The sequence below is a fragment of the Betta splendens genome, chromosome 11, assembly GCF_900634795.4.
Source record: "Betta splendens chromosome 11, fBetSpl5.4, whole genome shotgun sequence".
Lineage (NCBI taxonomy): Eukaryota > Metazoa > Chordata > Actinopteri > Anabantiformes > Osphronemidae > Betta > Betta splendens.
The window spans coordinates 9,197,004-9,215,670 of NC_040891.2; the positions used below are offsets into that span (position 1 = coordinate 9,197,004).

The 18,667-nt window shown below is 45.8% G+C and overlaps 3 protein-coding genes across 6 annotated transcripts; 2 read left to right on the forward strand and 1 right to left on the reverse strand.

Annotated features, from left to right (window-relative positions):
• Window positions 1-119: 119 nt before the first annotated feature.
• rab5aa (RAB5A, member RAS oncogene family, a) lies at window positions 120-10,656 on the reverse strand. 4 transcript variants are annotated; one of them, XM_029166489.2, is made up of 6 exons: window positions 10,569-10,656; window positions 4,885-5,106; window positions 4,470-4,621; window positions 4,204-4,326; window positions 2,597-2,690; window positions 120-2,378 (listed from the first exon to the last, which is right to left on the reverse strand). In XM_029166489.2, the coding sequence occupies exons 2-6, from the start codon at window positions 5,048-5,050 to the stop codon at window positions 2,263-2,265; spliced, it is 651 nt and encodes a 216-aa protein (XP_029022322.1). In that variant the 5' UTR covers window positions 5,051-5,106; window positions 10,569-10,656; the 3' UTR covers window positions 120-2,262. The 4 variants fall into 4 exon arrangements, with proteins under 4 accessions (XP_029022322.1, XP_029022321.1, XP_029022320.1 ...); XM_029166488.3 differs by lacking the exon at window positions 10,569-10,656 and adding an exon at window positions 6,967-7,127 and having other exon boundaries at window positions 4,885-5,103; XM_029166487.3 differs by lacking the exon at window positions 10,569-10,656 and adding an exon at window positions 6,967-7,127.
• On the forward strand, window positions 7,324-10,222 carry otud6b (OTU deubiquitinase 6B). The gene is made up of 8 exons (XM_029166486.3): window positions 7,324-7,826; window positions 8,043-8,191; window positions 8,413-8,511; window positions 8,710-8,910; window positions 9,049-9,169; window positions 9,306-9,367; window positions 9,457-9,563; window positions 9,673-10,222. Exons 1-8 carry the CDS (start codon window positions 7,751-7,753, stop codon window positions 9,755-9,757), a joined length of 900 nt encoding a protein of 299 aa, XP_029022319.1. The 5' UTR covers window positions 7,324-7,750; the 3' UTR covers window positions 9,758-10,222.
• lrrc69 (leucine rich repeat containing 69) lies at window positions 10,428-13,111 on the forward strand. Its single transcript, XM_029166485.3, has 7 exons — window positions 10,428-10,663; window positions 10,728-10,854; window positions 10,949-11,021; window positions 11,122-11,317; window positions 11,383-11,454; window positions 11,523-11,624; window positions 11,705-13,111. The coding sequence occupies exons 1-7, from the start codon at window positions 10,490-10,492 to the stop codon at window positions 12,005-12,007; spliced, it is 1,047 nt and encodes a 348-aa protein (XP_029022318.1). The 5' UTR covers window positions 10,428-10,489; the 3' UTR covers window positions 12,008-13,111.
• Window positions 13,112-18,667: the final 5,556 nt, after the last annotated feature.

Below are 18,667 nucleotides of genomic sequence, written 5' to 3' on the forward strand. Positions count from 1 at the left end.
AACGCGGCTCGCACAAACTGGACCATCACACAAGACACGCATTACTAGAATAATACCAATATTCCGTTTGTAGTGAATAGGTTTATCCAACATTTCTCTTCATAAAAGAATCTATAACATAAAAGATCAAATTAATTTTATTATGTTTGGTAGTTACAGTACTGTAAAATGCTTGCATTTATAATGTCTTCATCTGCAATTAAGGAGTCACAGAGAAATAAAAAAACAACGCACAATGTACCATCCCTATTTGTGTTGATCTGTTTATTCCCACCATTGTTTTGTACGGTGTTCGACTCCACTTAGAGCTTTAAACCAGTGTCTCTGGTCGTTCGCAGGACGGGTACTGGACGAGGCATCGCAGCCTTGTACCGCAGCAAAAGAATCAGTGAAAGGAGAGTTATGTAAAAAGAAAAAACACAAACCAAAAAAAGTTGGAATATTATTTCTTTTTTTTCTTTAGAGAGAATGGTACAAGACAGACAGCTAACTTCATTTTTGTTAACAACACTACAGACATTTCTAAAGACCACCACTGACTATAATTTAACCATTTGAGTGTAAAATGAACTGCAGGAAAAGTCCAAATCCAGACTGTAGCTGTTTTTCTGGTAACTGTACAGTTTTTTATGATTATCTAGACAACTGCCTAGCAAGCATTAGTCCTGTCACTGGTAAATTGAAAAGAAAAAAAAGTAGACTACACTGCAACACACTATTTACAGTATATTATTTATATATTTATATATATTTATATATTTATATCACACTGGTTGTAATTATGACAAGATATATTCATGAGCATCATTAGTGCAAGGCATGAGTAAGAGACAGACCTGTAAAAAGAGTTAATGACCACATGTACAGTATGAACGCGTGCGTGTGTTAATGTGTGTATAGTGAAAGTAGAGAGACAGGAAATAAAGTATGTGCTGGACACAGGTGGGGGAGCGGTGTAACAGACTGAATGTGCTTATGTGCAATATGTAGCGGTTAGCAGGAATATGTCAACGTCATGTGAGAGTTCCAACATCACCAACAGATAAACGGGCACGTGTGTGAGTGTGTGGTGGAGATCGGTCAGCAGCGAGCCCAGGCCCCATCTGTCCACTGACACAGAAATGGTGTAAAGCACTTCCAAATCAACAGATGAAAATGAATTACGACTCAAATGTGATCATGAAGCAACCTTACAAATGGCTGCTTCCCACTCACTGCTATCAACGTTGCTGTTTTTTTTTTTTTGGATCAGGGAGGAATCCTGCAGCAACGTTAACACAATGGATGCGGTCCTATGCAAACTAAACCCCACAAAGGCAGAAACCTAAGAGACCCCAGCGTAACCAAACGGCACATGATGACACTGATGGGCACCTCAGAGGTCCCTGCACCGTGTGTGGAAATAGGGGGGGGGGGGGATTTGCTATGCTGCAATAGTCAATGCAGACACTGAAGTCACAGAGTAAATACTGTGAAACATTGCACAATGCCACTAGGGACAGCTAGAAACAGGCATGAGTCCAAGAGGGAGCCTCAGGGTGGTAGAACATAATCTTCATGTTTTTTTTACTAGTGCTACTTTAGTGGGGGAAATGTAACAGTGGAGAGATGGTGGGGATCAAAGAGAGGGATCATCTGAGAGGACTAGAGTTCACAAATGTCTTTAGACTTTCACAAAAACAGTCCCAATAACAGGAGAATCATTTAGCATTCAGTTCCTCTCTTCTCTCTCTCCCACCGCCCTTAAATTCATACAGACACTCATTGTCTTCCAGACACGTTTTTCTTTTATGTTTTCTATTCAGGCTGTGTGAGTATGTACATGTGTAAGTTCTGAAAAAGCTAGTTAATAGTTAACAAAATTATCAAAACAAATTCTTGCAAAACTTGAAGACTGTTGTGAAGAGACGCCGTAGTAAAGTCTCCCCAGAAAGGAGAAGTGACCACTTCCCCTAGATAAAATCTACACGATGCAAGGGCGGCGGGCGGTAGCGCGCTCACGCCTCCAACATCTGCTGTCACTAATCTACCAATAGCGATTGATAGATGCTAGAAAGTAAGAAACGATGGTTAGGAGGTGTCACCTGGTAACAGCAGAGCCAGTGTGAAGGCACTGACTTTGCTACTACATGAAGAATGTGGGTGCAGGAGAATTGGAGAAACCAGTACAACACATTGCATTAGTAACTTCAGTGGCATTTGGGGCATTGGCCGCATGAGTTACTGCTATACAGGTTGGTTAGAGGGAAGGCATTCTTCATGTTAGTTACTGCAGCAGGGAGCCTTGGCTGGCTGGGCGGCTTCTGTCAGGTCCACGCCCCGGGTCCGCTGGCTGGTGGCTCCTGCAGCCTGAGGCTCGCTCTTCGGCAATCTCTTTGCTAGAGGTCGAAATGACAGCGACAAAGCCCAGATTATACACAGCCATTTGATATCTGCACTGAGTGGGAGTTACACTGAAACTCAACCAACCAGATGATCTGAATAAATCAGTTAGGCCAAAATTTTTGTTTAAGAATTTTTCTATTATCATACTATTATTTCAGTTTCGTCTGAATACTGCCTTCTGAAAGCAAGGTCAACATGTAGCAGTACCCACCAATAGCCATGAATATCTCATTCACATTCATAGATGTCTTGGCTGACGTCTCCATGAAAAGTAAGCTGTTGTCGTCTGCGTAGGTCTGGGCATCCTGTCATAAAAACACAAGTGAGTTTTCATTCTGGCATATGCATTTAATAACAGTATGTCATAGAATTAATCACACTGTTGGATGGACTGTTATTAACAGAATCATTATTAAGGCACACATGCTCAAACGAAGGAAGTACAGGGGTCTGCATGTATCGTCTTCATCCTGATAGTAGTGACTCCCCGCTGATACACCGACAAACGAGGAACTTGGACGTCAGCCATGCTGATTGGGCCGCACAATGGGACGGGCGCGACCGAAAACACGGTTACAAAAAGCTGCCGTGACCAAAGACTCGGCGCTTGTTCTCTGCAGACCCTCTTGTTCTCCTTCGTCCACCTGGAGCTTCCCTCTGCACCTGCACGCCTGGGGCCTCCACCGCAGCCTGCAGCTGAACCAACGTGGACAGCGTCACAGAGGACGGACCTGATCATCCATCTACTCCCAACCACCCGGCAGGAAACCGCCAGCTTAACCGCCTCACCCGCTGCCGCCTCAGCTGATCACGACGCAATCACAGGGACAGGACCGCAACAGCGCAAGCATGCATGCATACACACCGAATCTTCCAGCAGGATTGAGCAGAGGCATTCCTTTTAATCCGGAGCAGAGTAGTTTTAGGGGATCAGTAATTGCTTTATTGCTGTGTTTTTTTTTTCTTTTCTTGTTCAGATCACGCTGAACACGCGATCTGATCACTGAGTTTCCGCGATCACGTGACTGTAACACTGTTATAGCTCCGCGTGAATGTAAGAGGTGCATTTTGGAGTGCTGTATTCTGTGATTGTGCTGTCTTAAGCTGGCTTTATTGTGGTACTGTGCTGTTGCTCTGTTTCTGCTGTGACCACGCCAAGTGCACGATTCAACCACTGCACTCCCGCGATCACGTGACTATATCGCCTAATATCTCTCTAATCTCTCACACACATACACACCCTTTTATCTCAGGTAACGCGCATACACATACACGTGATTTGCTGAGTTATTTAAGATATTGTTGATATTAGTTATTTAATAAAGCATTCATAATTTAATTGGTCGTTGTCTGTGTTTTTTTTGTATATGGTTTTGCAGTACTGGTAACTTGAGTACGGAGTTCACCCTTCAACTAACTTGAATACCATTGAGACTGTATTGGCTATTCCAAATTGGTTATTGGTCCCTGGTAACAGGGTGGTGCCCCGTAAACTAATTAATTATTAATTCAGTTGATAATTATTAATCAATAATATTTAAGTGTTTCACTTACCAAACTATAGACCTTTGTCATATATAGGTACAGATATTTAAGCTAATAACCCAATTTTATGAATCTAAATTATAAACATAATTGGTATCTCCACTCAGGAGTTACAAATCCATTTATTATAATTTGTGCTCCTCGCATATCCCCAACAACACTAAACAAACCTGGATAGAATAAGAATAGGAGCATGCGTTTCTTAATCCCAGTCGATCCAGGTTTGTTTGAATAAGAACCACTCACAAAATGAACAAACGTGTTTGTTCTGACCTGAAAGTCGACAGCTCTCTTGTTGGCTAGGTCAGCTTTGTTGCCTGACAGAGCGATGACTATATTTGGGCTGGCTTGTCTTTGCAGCTCCTTTACCCAGTTTTTTGCTCGTGCAAAGGACTCCTGCAAACGAAAGGAAAAGCACTGTCACTCTGTTAATGCCTTCATGCAGTTGGGAGCTATAATAACAGCAGGTGTATTTCACACTGTTGGACAAGTACTACAGCAGTGTCTTGCACATCGAACTACTGGCTGACGGAACCTGCCTCGTTTGTGATGTCGTAGACCACAATGGCAGCCTGTGCTCCTCTGTAATACATGGGTGCCAAACTGTGGTAGCGCTCCTGACCTGCAGTGTCCCAGATCTCAAACTTCACTGTTGTGTCATCAAGACACACTGTCTGGGTGAGAAAGGCCGCTGAAGGGACAGGACGAGGCGAGGGTTAACACAGCAATATGTGTAAGCGCTGCAGATAAGTAATTCAATCAAAACATTACAGACTTTCATTGTCCTAGTCATTTAAAATTAAAGCTACATTATATAAAAGGTTTGTGCCGTCTTATGACTTTGTTATTTAACTTCATTTAATAAAGGCTGTGAAGAACTTCTCCAAATCTGGAGATCTACAAACAAACATTTGCGGGTAATAACAAAACACAGTCTCTTGATGCGAGGCTCACCTCCTATTGTGCTCTCCTGGAATTCATGGAACTGGCCTTTGACAAAGCGGAGCACTAAGCTGGATTTCCCAACAGCTGACTCCCCCAGCAGCACCAGCTTAAACTGACAGATCTTGTTCCCTGCATTGGGACCATTGGGTCTTGTAGCGCCTCCTCGATTGGCCATGACCTAGAGAGATCTCCTGCTGTCCTGTGTGCCAAACCTCACTATCAGGACGTCTGCTGCAGGACAAAGACAAAAGCAATATTACAGTGAGTTACAGAATATTAAACACATAAAGGGTCCTAGTAACAGCTCCAGCAGATTTCTTGTGGCTTTTTATTACAGAACAGCTGCATATTACTCTTGCAGTAACCTTCTGCCAAAAAAATGGGTGAAGTTATACAATTTACTCTTTAAAGTAACAAATGAGTATACAAATTATGATTTACATGTCCTAAAGAGTTTCAATAACTACAGATTATATTTTGAAGCTATTAGAAGGTAAATTCATACATATACAGTTTATGCAGTTATCTGACACCTACTTACGAACCCAAGCAGGCACATCCTGTCACACGAACACACAACCACATACAGTAACAACGAGCCCTTGTCAAAAACCACAAGTTTCATTGCTTGTAATGGTGAATTACACCCACGTTACTGGGAGAACCTCTGTACACTGAACACATACCATGGGTTACTTACTAACTTATTTAAGAATGAGCTGCTGACTCATTTGTAAACAACAGATGGTTGTTGTCAGGAGATGATCAGTCTATTTCTGATTTTGTGGGGACAATCTGTCGGGAGCGTGACTTGTGGAATCTGAAACGACTTTCACTGAGAAGCTCCCACAAAACACCCAAAGCCCAAATATATAATATAATAAGGCAAATTGAAATGCTACATGTTTTGCTACCATAAGAGATTCTGAAGGCCTCTATGTTGCAACTGTATTCATATTCCCTATCTCCCATTACATCATATTAACTGCAAAGCTATTGACTGAACACATGTATATTTATACTTGAAACAAGACTGACCTCAGATCATTTGTGAACAGTATTTCAACTGATCTTGAAACTTAATGTTTATTATAAATCATCAGCTTATATTAACTATCGAGCAAACTTAGGTTTCACATACTGCCTAAGTCTAAATGAGACAAACGTCGTGTATGTGGATAGTCCACATCTGTTTAAACCGCTGACTCTTAGAAAAAGCGTTAAGATGCCAATTCCTTCCGAAACAAAGCGCGTTTACAAGCGAAAAAACACGACGACCGTAAACGTGCCCGGAGGCCGTGACGTCAGTAACATCCTGCACATTTACTGTAGCTGGTCGAGAAATGTTGACAAGGAATCTTGGCGAACTGGAAAACAAACACGCAGAGGAGCTGCGATGACACATGACGGGACTGTCAACAAACGCTGCGCAGTGCATGACCGCTGTGCTCACAAATATTTGGATTAGACCGACTCTAGTTGGCTGTGAACACGCTTTCTCGCCCTGGCTGCGCGCATTAATGTATTTAGATTTTGGAGCGAGACGCCATTTTATAAATAGTTTCTGTTGTTCCTGCTAGTTAGCTTACCTGCTGTTAGCCAGACGTAGCCGTCTGGCTGCACGTAACGTCAGCCTCCCGACGGCTTTGATAGAAGCACATGATAAACAACAGGCTCTGTTGCATTAAGCCAAAAATACGACGCGTGCTGCTTGTATTTCTAGATGTGCTATCAAGCTAAGTTGTAATGGGGAGTAGCTAATGTTTATTTTAACGGGGAGTAGCCAGACCTTCAATTAATTAACAAACACTCACGTTAGCCTGTTAGCACTGTTAGCATTCCACCCACTGAACTGATTCCGCCCATCTCGTTAGCTCGAAGCTACAAGTCTGACACACCGTGCCGCTTGTTAACAACGCGACTAGCCTCTTGCTAATGACAACACGCCGACGCAAAGAAGAAACAGCTGGGCTCGGCCCGCGTTCCTACGTTACATCCTCATAATCAAACACCGCCGACTAAGAAAGCGTTAGCTTTAGCCAGACAGGCAGCTGGGAAGCACAAGTTGTCGATTCATGCCAAGTACGCTACCTGAGAGTCAGGCGATGGTTGGAACTTTAAATACGGCCGCTGGAGTATTTACACACGAAATCCCGTGACACTGTGGTGAAGAGGTGTTGGGGAACCAAAAATAATTTGAACAATCCCGTCACGTCTCCTCCTTTCCTTTCTTCTCGCAACTTCCCCTTAGAACCAAAACACAAACAAGCTCTTCCGCCCTCCGTGCCACGTCACAGGACGTCTGCCCTCTACAGGAGCCTCTCACCTGCCGGGCGACACCTCGTACGAGCAGCGCAACAACAACGCATTTAACAATGATAATAACGACTCCACTGGTGCAAGTATATTAGTGCGTATATCAATAGAATTAATAAAAAGAAAGATATCATCAAATATCTAATTTGGCAGATCAGTGATCAAAGACATAGAGCTGTTAAATACAAATTAAAAACCCTATTACTAATTGTTTTATGTCAGTTAACCAATCATATTATTAGTTTTATCAAATCTGACATAGAACACTGGATACTTACTATATAAATGTTAGTGAACCAGAGCTGTAGTTGCATAATTAGCCAGCAGGCAGCGGTACAACAACATTAGTCGTGGATTTGGGCAAAGAGGAAGACGAAGACGCCTCTTCCGGATAAGGCCATTCAGCACGTTTTATTGGTCGTGGGAAATGCTTTTTACTTTTATGTGATTGTATTGTATTTTTTAACTTTGCGACATCACGAGAGTTATTTTCTACGAGAGCCGCCAGTTTACCAGTCGCTTGCAAAGGCTTGTGATTAGTGAATAGCAGCATCCCGTCATGGAGGAAGAAGCGGTGGAGACAGCGGAGGAGCTGCTGGCAAAGCAGCACCGCAAGGAGAAGAAGGAGCTGCAAGGTAACTACAGTCAGCTGTTAGCACAAGACTGAAGAGTGCTTTACAAACCTCTATAACACAATGAACTGGGTTACACTTACAGAGTATATGTGTACAGAAGTGAGCGTTATTGACGAGCTATTAATAGTAAATAAATAATACTACAGTACATTCACTGTTGCAGTCTGGATTAAGTGTGTTATTGTTTTGTCATAAATAGTTTGTACTTGATTTTAGCTAAAATCCAGAGTATGAAAAATGCAGTCCCCAAAAATGACAAGAAAAGGAGGAAACAGCTGACAGAGGACATTGCTAAGCTGGAGGCAGATCTGAGCCAGAAACACGAGGAAGAATCCATGCACCTGAAATCCACAGTGATCACAAAGGTAAAAACCTGCTTGGCTTTATAAACCTTTATATATAGCTTTATAATTGTATAATACATAATTGGTCCTAAAGCTTTATCTTTTTTTAATCTTATCTATAGCTTTTATCTATTTACTCGTATTACTGTTTTTGCACATTTTTCTACTGTTTTACTGTTTACCCACAATCCTATTGTGCGATTAATACAGCCGTTTCCTATCCTATCACTCATTCTCCTCAGGTGGAGGAGACGATAAATGGAGTTGAGACCTTGAAGGTGGAGGATGGGGAGGAAGAACAGTTTAAACAACAACGTGTAAGCAAGGCCCAGAGGAGAAGGGTGAGTTTCAGGTTCTTTGTTAAATAAAAGGCTTTTAGGTTTGTCCACAACTGTCATCTGTTGACAAAATTAGTGTAGCAGAACAATATAATCTAGCATACTTATCTATTTGAACTCCCACACGGAAGCTACAACATTCAGAATTTACTGTTAACAGTTACTAAAGATATACATTTTACTCAAATGATCATTCTCCAGGACAAGAAAGCTGCTCAGGACAAAGAGAGGGAGACCAGGATTGCTGAGGCTGAGGTGCAGAACCTGCAGGGGGTGCGACATCAGGAGGGTTTGAAGTTGGCTCAGAAACTCGCACAGCAGCAGCTTCAGATCAAGGAGATTTCCTCCGATGGCCACTGCATGTATCGCGCCATCGAAGATCAGTTGGCACAGCGAGCTAAGGTGCTGTTCAGTGCCGTTTGACTACCTTTCAAAAATAAGATGAACGAAAATGTGCCTGCTGCTGCACTTAACAGCAGTTTTACAGTTTCAACATGGTGTATATACAGAGAACTTATGTTATGTTTTGTTTTATTTTAGCCTGAATTAACCATGACTATGAAAGAACTGCGCTCTCGCACTGCCGACCACATAAGAAATCACTCTGATGACTTCCTGCCTTTCCTCACTAACCCTAACACTGGGGACATGTACACAACAGGTAATATGATATAGGAACCACATAATGAAAAACAATATAGTTGTTATAGATTTGTAACTATAACTCAATTTACATGTAATGCAAATACACAGTATTCTGAAATGACTGAACTGTTTGTGTTTTTAATGGTTTCCAGATGAATTTGATAAATATTGCAGTGATGTGGAGCACACAGCAGCTTGGGGAGGGCAGCTGGAAGTGAGTTAACAAAGTTTAGTCACAGACACGCTGTGCTGCTAATGTTTTTACTTCACAGTAAATGTTGGCGTTTTCTTGTCTTTTAACAGTTGAAAGCTTTGACTCAAGTTTTAAGTTTGCCAATAGAAGTGGTCCAGGCTGATTCACCAAATATAAAAATTGGGGAGGAATATGACGGTGAACCCATCACCCTTGTGTATGTTGTACATATTTTTTATTTACATTACTTATTAATAAGCTTAGGACAATAATGGGAGGCTAGGCCAAGACCTTTGAATTACATTGTTTTCTTTTATTGCTTGCAGCTACATGCGTCATGCCTATGGACTAGGAGAGCATTACAACTCTGTGGAGAGGCTAAAGGACCCTACCAATGCAGAGGAAAGCTGAGAGACAGCTTGGTGTTGATGTGTCATGCACTAGAATGCATTATGCAGAGTGTTCAGACCGCTCACCATTGGTCCCTAAATACTTGTGTAGTCGGAGTTTGGATTGTGCTAATGAGAAGTGATTTTGTACTGGACAACCTTGGCACAACCCAGTGACATCCAGTGGACACTTACAGCCTGTTGTGTAAAAAAGACGTGTGATGCACTCGGGCAGGAGCAGTATGTGTCACTGAACCCAGATGTCAACACTGTAACTGAGTGGCTAGTGAGTGAACTGTCAAACTGCAGTGAATGTCATGAACTAAACTGTAGAAATCACATACACATTGATGGGTTGTCGCCGCTTGATGTTTCAGGTTCAGAAATACTGATTGTACTTGAAGTGGTTCACATGAGTGGTCATCAGAAAGGGGGCACATGTATAAATAATAAAAAAAATTTTAACCATAAAAAGGGTGATAAACTGTTGCGTGTTACTGTCTCCTTTTTACATGTGTTGTAATTTTTCACATTTTATGATGAATGCTATTTAAATTTAAGCAATCAAACACGACTGTTTAAAATATAACCGTATTTTAAACGTTTTCTTGCTATTGTAAACTGCAAAAGCGAATTGAAACATTATGCAATATCAACTGTGTGGCCACAAGGGGTCGCTGTGCCTCCGTCCTTCATTGACTGAAAGCGTCTCGTTGCCATGGAATCCCGAGGGCGAATCATTTAGGCAGCACTGATGGCCGTGTCCGCGTTCAGAGCTCTGTGCGGTAAATCCACGTCTTTAAATCTGAGTTCAAGGAAAATGAAAGAGGTACCTGAGTGCGTGTACACGCTAACGAAGCTGTCGGCGCTCCTGTTGAACAACAACACCATCACCGCGCTTCCGGTCCAGCTGCTCGCCCTGCAACACGTGAGTCCTCACGTCAGGCAAAATAGAAATTAGAAACATGAAGTCAACTTCCTTTCAATGGCAGCTGACAGAGCTTAATCTGGGGAATAATGCCCTGACGGAGGTTCCAGCCGTTTTGGGCCACGTGCAGTCCTTGAAGAAACTGTATCTGTTTAGCAACCACATCACAGCGGTGCCACCTGACGTCATAGGTGAGCCTATGGTATTAAAAAGCACAGGTTTTTTAAGTCTAATTAAGTCAATTACTAAATTAAGTCTATGGTAATACCATTTTAATATTTACAGGCGGCCTGCAAAACCTCATTGTCCTCAATTTGAACCACAACCACATTCAGAGGCTTCCACCAGAGATTAAAAGGTACATTTAAGGCACCATGGTTTCCAAGGCGTCTTTTAAACCTGCATAGTGCTACAGATTTTATAGTTGTATATTCATTGCTGCCCACATTCCTCTCCAGTCTGCGGAAGCTTCAGCACCTCAGTGTGCTGGACAACCAGCTGGAGGACGTCCCCGAGGACCTGGGCCATCTGACTGAGCTGCGTGAGATCAACCTGACTTCCAACCGGCTGACTCGCCTGCCCAAGCAGCTGTACCAGTGCAAAGGCCTCACCAAGATCCACGCAGCCAGGAACAGGCTGAGCAGCCTCCCGGAGGTAAGAAGCACGGCGAGCTGGTGGCCGACGCGGTGTAAGCAGCACGCACTTCATGTTTCCTGCAGGGAATTGGCAAACTGAAACAGCTGGCGGTCCTGGATGTGGCTGGGAACAAGTTGTCCATGTTCCCCACTGAGGTACAGTACAGTGAGTAGCACTCGCTCCTTCAGCCCTGCAGGCCACACTGACCTAGCTGCCTGTCTAGTTCCACCTCCTGCCCCTGAGGGAGCTCTACTGTGAAGGCAACAGCTTCGTGCGGCGTGAGCCAACGTCGTCGGTGCAGAAGGCGGAGGTGCTCACGCTAAAGGTCGCTCCCATTTATGTGCAAGCTGCGTACTTCGTCTACTGACGCCACACTAATCATCCCCCCCCCCCCGTGTTTCCTAGGAACTAGCTGCCAGGTTAGTGCTGCGGGAGGACAGGGGCGGGGTCTCTCTGGTGCACAGGATGCTGCCCCGCTACCCCGGCCTCCGCTCCATGCTGCTGGAGGCCAGCCGCTGCGCGCTCTGCCCGGGCCCCTTCCTCACCACGTGGCTGGAGTGTGTGCACTTTGTCAGTCTGAGGAAGGTTGGCAAGCTGAGGAGCCCGCTGACTGTTCCTGTGCGAGCCCGCCTGTGCTCGTACGCCTGCTTCAACGTGAAGGGTCACTCCTACTACGCCGTGGCTACGAGACACGTAGAACCGAATTAAAAGTGTGGAGCTCCCCATCCTGGACAGCATCTGTACAGGTGTCACTAGGCCCATTCACTCCTGCCTGAATCTGACTCTGTGACCACTAGGTGGCAGCAAGTGACCACTGTCAGATGGACTCAGCTGCTTAACACAGACATAGATTGTGATGTGAGGTAATAATCTAATTTCCTAACTTGTCTGTGCATATAGATATAACATTTATTGACAAAATCTGACATAGAACCTCCACATTCTAAAAGCTATTTGGATATATTTTCCTGTACATATTACCTGTTTGAATCTCGTGGGATCCTACTCTTTTGTCACTGCTGATGAAGCTGCACCAAGACTCCATGGCTTCCCAATCTCCATCTCCATCTTTATCCAGTCGCATCTGTTCCAACCTGCCAGACAAGAGATTAGATACAGAGAAAGAGAGAGAGAGAGAGAGAGAGAGAGAGAGAGAGGTGGGGAGAAAGAGAGAACTTCATTTCTAGCAAATTAATTTCCCATCCACGCCTCCAGAGCTTGCTAGCTCATTCGCTAGCTGCTGTGGCCGCTGCTGCGTGTGTCTACTGAGTCGGAGCCTCATGCATAATGCATCAGGTTTAATTGCAAACCCAGAAACTAATGACTTTGGACTGGTTAACAGCAGGGGAGCCATACATCTCGAGCAAACTGAATGAAAAATCAGCTCAGAGGAGAGAAAAAAAGGAGCCTAGCCCCTAATTGATGAATAATTGAAGCGGCGAGCTACAGGGCATAATTGTGACATTTTGTTTCAATCAATTTCCAAGTGGTGTGGGCGAAAGTGCACTTAAAGGGAGAAGGCAATGACAACGAATGAGAAAGAAAGAGAGCGATGGAGAGAGCGGTCGGCGCTGAAAATGGACACTGGGTCTTCAGTCACTGCAGTGACATTTGCTGGGGCTGGATTCATCGGAACAAAAATGACTCCACTGTCTGTCTCCACTGACCTTTGTAGGGTTTCTGTCAAACTCCTGGTTCACCATTGTTAGGTCACTTTCGCTCTCAGCCAAATGGATCCTTTTGTTTCATTTGCACCCGCCTCACTGTTATTTCTGTAAGCGACATTAAAAAGCTTTCGTCCATTTGGCAGCACAGGGATGCGAGTTCTTCTGCTCATGTCTGTCACCTCAGGCCTTTGACTTCCAGGCTTTTGCCCACAGGCATCAACAGGTCCAGGCCTGAACGAATATGATGACGACAAGTACTGAAACAATGTGTCTGACTATTATTATATCTATTAATTCTAACCCCACAAGTTAAGTTGAATAGCTCCACAGGATGCATCCATCTGCCTGTTAGGTTCAGCCTTGGTTTATTATACGCTTCATGGGGACATTTTGCATGGTTACATCACTGCAGACTTTGCTTTCCAGCCTCCAGCACTGTGAGGTCTGCATGCCTGCAAATCAAGATTCAAACTTTTAAAGAGACTTAATTACCATTGCTAAGATTATCCCGACGCTGTTCTATTCTGGGGTATATCTGGTTCATGGCTGCTACATCTATTCACTACATCTTAATAACATTACAGTGGAGGTTCTAAATGAGTTCTTAAGGGCGGTAAATGAACCTGACTGATAAATAGGTCATTGGAGTCTGCTGGCACCGCTGCTAATGGGTGAAAGGCCAGCAGGATGTGCCCAGATGTTGGGTCCCGCAGCGGTGGAGCCGCCACCGGCTCGCTGGCCTCGGGACGGTTCTACTAGTCTGTCTGGTGTCTGGGAAAAAAAAAGAAAAAAAAGCAAAGCAAACACATCATCTGGATAATTTCTCCCCCAACGCTTTGTTTGCGTCGTGCCCGTATCACCGGCGCCGTCCCTTGTGATTGCTGCATTCAGAGCGCCCCGTGTTTTTGTACAGAACGCTCCTAAAAGCCGCAGCGCAGCTTGATTGACGTCTATGGAAATGAGGAGGTCGCATCCTCAAAGGAAACACCATACGGATGGGAGAGGCATCTACAAAAGGCGCTTGTAAATTCCTGACATGCCGAGCGTATGTTAATGAGCCATTCTCTCGCTCTGATATAATTATTGCGAGGGGATATTGCCTTTGGTGTAAAATGTCTGTCTCGCGTGGCGCGGCTACCTCATGGGGGTGAATAAAGTAAAGGAAGATAAAGCAGTGGGTGCATAAATTGTCATTTACCATGCTCGGAGGTAAAGAGGGAGATGTTGGCAAATTCACTCAGGATGATGTATTGCGTTGGGTTCATTACATAGCTCCTTTGTTAAAGCGCCTTCCACAGTCTCCTATCGTTTGTTAGGGGGTATTTAGCCTGTCTACGGCTGCTTGAATCCTGGGGCGTGCGCCCGTGTTATGACTGATGCATGCGCTGTTTGCATCAGCCGCGGTGGTAAATGGACGCACACTCCCCGGCTTTTGTGCCGGACGATTTGCCGCCGTTTTTTCGGCGGCAAAACACTCGCCGGCGCGGCGTTTAGCCCCATCAGGGTCGTGATTGCGGGCTTCACCCCGGAGCAGCGATTTGACACGGCCTCACCCCCGATTTCTCCTCGCGGCGGCGTCGGAGGTGCTATTAAAATGAGTAGCATTGATTGCTGAATTAGGGGCCTTGTGACTGGAGGAGAGAGAAAAACAGCCATTCGATAACGAGCGGTAGGCCGGTGTCATAGCCGCGAGTGTGCACCACTCCAATCAGTGGAATCTATTGTCGCGCATCGCTGCCCATGACAGATCTTGGTATCGAGCCACTGGCAGAGCACCAGGGCATTGTCTGCTTGACGGCTGCACAATCAATTCTGCCGGGTCGCTAGCGAACGCGGGCACTAGGGGGCAATATGATTCTCTGCTGGCGCCGCGGCAGATGTGGAGCGGGGCGCACTCGCGCGCCGCGCCCGATGAAGCCCCCAGATAGGGCGACTAATAAAGAAGCTGCGACAATGAGCTGCCGCCGGAATTCAAAGTTTAATTGAAATCCAAGCGTAAGATCACAGCGTTAAATCTAATAAGTGCAGCCAGATATGAGAAGAGGTGAACATCTCCTTGTTCCACTGACGCACATCCAAGACACCTGACAATAACAGCCTCTCCATCGAATTAAACACATTTAGCCGAAGATCTCTCCTGATTAGGCGGCTAAAAATAATAAGGAAGACACCACAGGCCTGCAGTGCACTGGACTATAAAAAGAACAACAAAGCCACCCAGACGTGCCGCTTCCTCCTCATCTCTTCTATTTTTCCACATCTCAGTGTAATATATAAAACCGGTCCGGGTGCGAGCGGGTAAACTGTCCGTCCTCCGAGAACACAAAGGGGCGACGTCGTCGCGGACCCGGTCCTCGTTAGGAGGAGTTCTGAGGCGAGAGCCCAGCCATCGGGTCGGCAGCCGCTCCCTGGCAGTTCTGGGTCAGCACCGATCACCGGGCGAAAACACCATCACCACGCCGCACTCGCTTCAGAAACGCCGCAAAACACTGCGCGAACTTCAAACAACAAATAGATCTTTAATCTCGGGCGTCTTTGAATCTGTTCGAAAGTTTCCTCGGATTTGGTACCGACAGAGACGCGAAGGGAGGGACTGAGGATGTGTGCTTCTGTTTGATTGGAGGAGGCCGACTGTTTAGTTCAGGGAACGAAAAGATGTAGATGCTCCGTCTTTTGATCCGGCGTCACAAAGCTCTCTCCGTAGGACGCCATGTTGTATTTTATGTGTTTTGATGCTGCTGTTTACCAGGAATAGTCCTTTAATATTCAAACCTTTCTGTTTAGATATGGTTTGATAATACATCTAACGGTGGTTGGCCTTAATTAGGAAGTGCACATCCTGTCATATTTTCGTATGCACCGGGTTGAGTTGTGTGAATGCAGCTTGTCCGACCTGCTGCTTTGACCCCGCGACGTCTCGGCTCCGGCGCCGCTCTCCTCCATCATCGTCTTCGAGCGACGGCGTCCGAGCCCAACAGCCAGTTTGAGGTCAGGCGATGGCCGCGGGAGCGCGGCCGGCGTGCCTGGTGCAGCCGGTGCAGCGGGCAGCAGCATCTGGTCTCCGGGCTTTTCTAGAGCATGCGGCGCCTGTAGCGCCGCAGGCTCGGCTGGCTGAACATCTGTCCGCGACGTGCCGCGCGATCGGCCAAATGAACGTCCTACACGCACCGGCGTCCTTCAGGAATATGTGGGTTAACGTCTATGTTATCGCAATCTCGACGCTCTTTTTCTGGCTGGAACTGCTTTTCCAAAGCCCCTGTCTGTTGTCCAACAGCTTTCAAGACAGAAAACACATTGTCTAAAACCCCAGATTTATTATTGGTTCATTGCTTCCAACATTACACAGTTTTAATATTTTGGTGTATCTGAGGTACGTTGTTGCCTGTTTCCTGTATCAGATGCCTTTGAACCGTGCTGTAAATAAGAAAGGGGCACGTGTCCCTCAGCCTCAAGGCCTTTTTAGCCGATATTGCCAATTCAAGCGCACCTGGTTTGAAACCTGACAGGAATTAATTCCCTCATGACAACTTGGAAACAAGTGGACGTACAGGCCTTGGCCGTGAAGCCGGACGAAGCTGCAGTAACTCCTCAACGTCCACATCTTGGCTAATAAGGAACGTCTCCCTGTCGCCATATTGTTTTAGCGGAGCAACACCAGCGTCAGCCAAACAACGCCAACACAGAAAAGAGCAGCGTGGCGCGTGGCGCCCGCTCGCCACCCTCCCAGTTTAGCGCCGCCGCCGACAGATGGCCGCCTCTCCCACAATGCCGCGCGGTCGCAGACGCCAGCAGAAGAGGCGACGAGCTCTCCGCAGGTGCCTGTCCCTCCGCGTCCGCAGCTTGTGTTCGCGGGCTTGGGTCTGTGTGCGCGCGCGCGCGACCGGGGACAAAGCGCATCTCTCTCTCTCTCTCTCTCTCTCTCTCTCTCTCTCGCAGGCAGAGGTGTGCGTAATTGATAACAGAGGACAACTACGACCTGCGGGAAGTGCCGTCACGTGCTCAAACGCAGCATAAATGACGTGTTACACGCGCGCGCGTTGAACGTCACCTCTGAAAAAACGAACGCTTTCCGCGGAGCGTCCCTTGCATTATGTCATCCTCCCATAAAGCCGGGTTTTGGAGCGCGCCGTGCAATCTGTTCTCCTTCCCCGCGCGCTGCCTGGGCCAGGTGTGGCGCTTGGCACGGGCTAGCGGAGCCAGGTGAGCGGGCCGCGGGCCAGCCGCCCTCCAGAGGCCCGCCACGCTGACCAGATACCAGATGGCGCTGGGCCGCCAGCAGGCAGGCGCGCACACGGGCGCGAGAGCGCGCGCTCACTCCACACTACCGCCCGTCACGTACTGTATTTAAAGCCTCGGCTCGTTCACCAGCAGCTCATCAGAACCTCGCAGCGGTTCTGTCTTCACACAGCCGCCCACGCCAGTAATAGACTCCTTGGGATCCAGGGGTTGTTAATCTAGAACATTGAATTCCAGCCCAGATCCGATTAGCGTGACGCTTTGGTTTTGGCTTTATTCTGGATTTTATTGCTTTTGGCTCAGATAATTTCACGTTAATATTCTTCATCATTCCCACTCCTGAATTAGTGCAGTACTTTTGTCTGTTCTCACTGCGAATCAATGGAAGTATATTATAGATGTGACCACTTTGTTTATAGGCAGCTCCCGCCTCTAATCAGTCTGTTGAACAGCAGTCCACATTCTACAATCAACAGATGGCTCTCGCTTCACTAAAAGTACATAGAATAATAACAAACCACAATAACATCCATTCTTTGGACGTCATAATGGTGAAGTTGAGTCAGGTTAAAACAGAACCACAGGGTTCATCAGGTTATTTCAAAATTTATTCCATGTACGTGTCCTAAGAACATCCTTAAACTCAGGCCTAATTCCCTCTGCACTTTTTAAAGCAACAGGGCCTTTATAGTTACAAGTCTAATACATATGCAATGTATAATATCTAACCATACAGTAACGATAGCCGTTTTTTCTGCTTCTACCAACACATCATGAATTACACTTGTGGGCCTCGGAGAAGACGGATCGGCCATCTGTAAATATTTATTCAGCATTTCTATAATTAAACAGCGCCGATGCATCATGTGAGGCATACATGTCTGATGACGCCGGCTCACTGAATAATACAGTGTAGAACAGCTTGGTCAAACATTAGCTGTAGATCTGTGAGACAGCGAGACATCAATGAAGTGACAATGGATAGATGAGGCCAAGATGTTGTGGTGGTAAAGGACTGATAAATGCAAGATGTGACGAAGCGCAGAAGCAGGAGCGAAATCGATCAAAAATCCACACACGAAACGATAAACGGTGAGAACGACGAGTAGGGAGGGAAGGAGAAGTCAAGATGTCAGAGCAGAGAAACAGAAGCAGAAGGGGAAGAAGTGATGGAGGAAACAGACCGTGGTCTCAGAGCGGCTTCTGCTGCAGCAGCGCGAGTCGTACGCAGCATCTGGAGAAACCAGACAGATTAGGCTCAAATTAACCTCCCTTTATGAACAATATTAGAATTTGCACGTCTGCGCCTTCGTTGCCGTTTCGGAGGAGAAGCTGTATTTCTAATTATGGTGGACTCTACGTCTGCAGATTCTAGCTTCATGTTCTCTGTTAGCTGTAGTGTCTAATCTATCTCACATATTGTCACTAAACTCTAGAGTTTGGGTTAGTTTGTCTTATAAATAAA

Coding starts and splice junctions, on each gene's coding strand:
- rab5aa (XM_029166489.2), bottom strand. CDS start 5,050: ATGGCCAATCGAGGAGGCGCTACAAGACCCAATGGTCCCAATGCAGGG. Junction 4,622..4,884: donor CCAGGAGAGCACAATAGGAG/GTGAGCCTCGCA, acceptor CTGTCCCTTCAG/CGGCCTTTCTCACCCAGACA. Junction 4,327..4,469: donor TCTACGACATCACAAACGAG/GCAGGTTCCGTC, acceptor TTTCGTTTGCAG/GAGTCCTTTGCACGAGCAAA.
- otud6b (XM_029166486.3), top strand. CDS start 7,751: ATGGAGGAAGAAGCGGTGGAGACAGCGGAGGAGCTGCTGGCAAAGCAG. Junction 8,192..8,412: donor AATCCACAGTGATCACAAAG/GTAAAAACCTGC, acceptor CATTCTCCTCAG/GTGGAGGAGACGATAAATGG. Junction 9,368..9,456: donor CTTGGGGAGGGCAGCTGGAA/GTGAGTTAACAA, acceptor GTCTTTTAACAG/TTGAAAGCTTTGACTCAAGT.
- lrrc69 (XM_029166485.3), top strand. CDS start 10,490: ATGGCCGTGTCCGCGTTCAGAGCTCTGTGCGGTAAATCCACGTCTTTA. Junction 10,855..10,948: donor GGTGCCACCTGACGTCATAG/GTGAGCCTATGG, acceptor TAATATTTACAG/GCGGCCTGCAAAACCTCATT. Junction 11,625..11,704: donor CGGAGGTGCTCACGCTAAAG/GTCGCTCCCATT, acceptor CGTGTTTCCTAG/GAACTAGCTGCCAGGTTAGT.